The sequence below is a fragment of the Megascapheus bottae genome, chromosome 2, assembly GCF_031878675.1.
Source record: "Megascapheus bottae isolate mThoBot1 chromosome 2, mThoBot2.hap1, whole genome shotgun sequence".
NCBI classification, from domain to species: Eukaryota; Metazoa; Chordata; class Mammalia; order Rodentia; family Geomyidae; genus Megascapheus; species Megascapheus bottae.
Window position 1 is genome coordinate 52,037,566 of NC_143510.1, and position 2,626 is coordinate 52,040,191.

A 2,626-nucleotide genomic window follows, 5' to 3' on the forward strand; every position below is an offset into this window, starting at 1 on the left:
AAAAATAATTCCAGAAGTGTCCATTTCTACTTCTGATTTGCATTATCAATATAATATGCCTCCTAATTTATCATGTCTTCCTTCAAATTTCTTTGGATATGTTTAATTTTTTTGCTTTGTTTGCTAAAGAAGTCCTAGTACTTATTTCATTAATCAATTACTATTCTTCTTACACCTGGGATTCTAGGACACTTTGCAATTCACTGGGTGCAAATCACTGTCATTCCTCAACAGTACTAACCTCTCTTTAAAAATCCTTAAGGAACATGCTGTAGCTTTTTATCCTACTTTGTTAGATCCACCATATAAAATTTTTACTGTAGGTACCTAAGACAAAATCCTGTTACTTTTCTCAGGTGCTTCTTGATCAGTTGGTTACATGCTTGTTTGATTATATATTTTAGGCCATTCTACTGCTTGAGCTCAAGGCCTGGACACTGTCTCCACGATTTTGTTGGGAAGGCTACCCTCTACCACTTGAATCACAGGTTCACTTCAGCTATCCTGTTGCTTGATTGAAGATGAGTCTCCTAAGCTTTCAGTTCAGTGGAAAAGATACGAAAAGCATCAAAACACAAACTAAGAAAACAATCTGTCCTCAAAAATTATTGTTTCCTGGGTTTGGGAGTTCGGCCTAGTGATAAAGTGCTTGGCTAGCATGAAGAACCCAGGCTCGATTCCTCAGAATTACATACATGTAAAAGGCCACAAATGGTGCTGTGGCTCATGTTTTAGAGCTTTCAGAAAGTCCAGAGACAGTGTTAAGACCCTAGTTCAAACCCCATAGACAGGCAAAAAAAAAAAAACCATCGCTTTCTATAAAATATAATTGTCAGAAATAACAAAACATTTCATTGAATATTTTGTAACAAATTAATCAAGAAACAGATTTCTTTTCTTCCTTCCTTCCTTTCTTCCTTTCTTCCTTCCTTACTTCCATCCTTCCTTCCTTCTATCCACCCTTCTCTTTTTGTTAGTCCTAGGGCTCAAATTCAGGGCCTGGGCACTGCCCCTAAGCTTTTTCAAGGCTAATGCTATCCCACTTGAGCCAAAGAACCACTTCTGGCTTTTTCTGTGTACGTAGTACCAAGGAATAGAATCCAGAGCTTCATGCATGCTAAGTAAGCATTCTACTACTAGGACACGCTCCCAGACCCAGCATTACCTTTCTTGATTTGAAAAACAACAGAGACTAGGGATTTCTCTAAAACGTTGCTACACAGTGAAAAAAATCTTCCACAAGTTTCTAATTTAAAGGAGTTAAACATCTAGATGTGGAGAAAATTAGAAAAAGAGGGATTGATGGTATACAAATACATCTGTCTTAAGGAGTAAAAAGACCTGCTCAGAACCAATTTCTCTAGTTTCCCTTCAGCTCTGTCTCTGGGACTCCACGTGGCACATCATCACATTCCCTTACTGGTAGAAAAGGCCATCCTGTGGACCACGCTCTTGAAGGCTTGCTTCACTTGCTGGTTGCGTAGTGTGTAGATGAAGGGGTTCAGAAGAGGAGCCACAGATGTGTTGAGCACAGCTACTCCTTTGCTCAAAGTCACCCTCTCCCTTGCTGAGGGCTTAATGTACATGAAGATGCAGCTGCCATAAGAGAGGGACACAACGATCATGTGGGAGGAGCAAGTGGAAAAGGCTTTCTTCCTTTGGCTTGAGGAAGGAATTCTCAGAATTGTCTGGATGATATTTGCATAAGAGACAATTACTAGTGTCAAGGTGACCATGAGTGTTACCACAGCCAAAGAGAATACCATGAGTTCAAGAAAGTGTGTGTTTGTGCAAGAAAGCTGAAGAAGTGGAGAAAAATCACAGAGAAAATGTTCAATGATGTTGGAGGCACAAAAATCTAATTGTATGAGAAGCATGACCGGGGGAAAGACAATGAGGAATCCTGCAAGCCAGCAACTGAACACCAATAGGCTGCAGACCTTGCTGCTCATGAGGGTGGTGTAATGGAGGGGTTTGCAGATGGCCACGTAGCGGTCATAGGACATGGCAGTCAGAAGGTAAAATTCTGTGACTCCCAAGGAGATGACAAAAAATAGCTGGGCCATGCAATCGTTGTAGGAAATGCTTCTGTCTCCTGTTGTGATGGTGAGGAGGAATCTGGGGATGCAGGTAGATGTGAACGCTATTTCTAGGAATGAGAAGCTGCGAAGGAAGAAGTACATGGGTGTGTGTAGGTGTGGATGTGCGAGGGTGAGGAAGATGATGGTCAGGTTCCCTGCCACACTGAGCATGTAGGTGACAAGGAGGAAGAGGAAATGAACAACTTGCCATCGAGGATCATCTGTCAATCCAAGAAGAATAAACTCTGTTACAGTTGTTGAATTTCTCATCAGTTTCTCTTTATGAAGATATTCTATATCTGTCAAATCATTGAGGAAAGAGAAATCTGTTTCACTAATAAAGAAATGTACTTAAAATAGTGTCCCACTGTTTTTGTTTCTGTTTTTTTTCCCACTTAGAATACTATCCTCCAGGTCCATCCACATTGTCATAAAAAAAGAACAAAGCTGTTAGTTTGCATATATGGGTATACACGTGTTTATAAATACATATGAGCACATAAGTAACATAAGTCAATATTAAAAGCCTCTGTGATTGAAACATC

General features: G+C 40.2%; 1 protein-coding gene across 1 annotated transcript; it reads right to left on the bottom strand.

The window, feature by feature from the left end:
• Positions 1 to 1,406: 1,406 nt before the first annotated feature.
• LOC150066989 (olfactory receptor 6C75-like) lies at positions 1,407 to 2,363 on the bottom strand. Its single transcript, XM_090356550.1, has one exon. It carries the CDS (start codon positions 2,349 to 2,351, stop codon positions 1,407 to 1,409), a length of 945 nt encoding a protein of 314 aa, XP_090212676.1. The 5' UTR covers positions 2,352 to 2,363.
• Between the last annotated feature and the right edge of the window lie 263 nt (positions 2,364 to 2,626).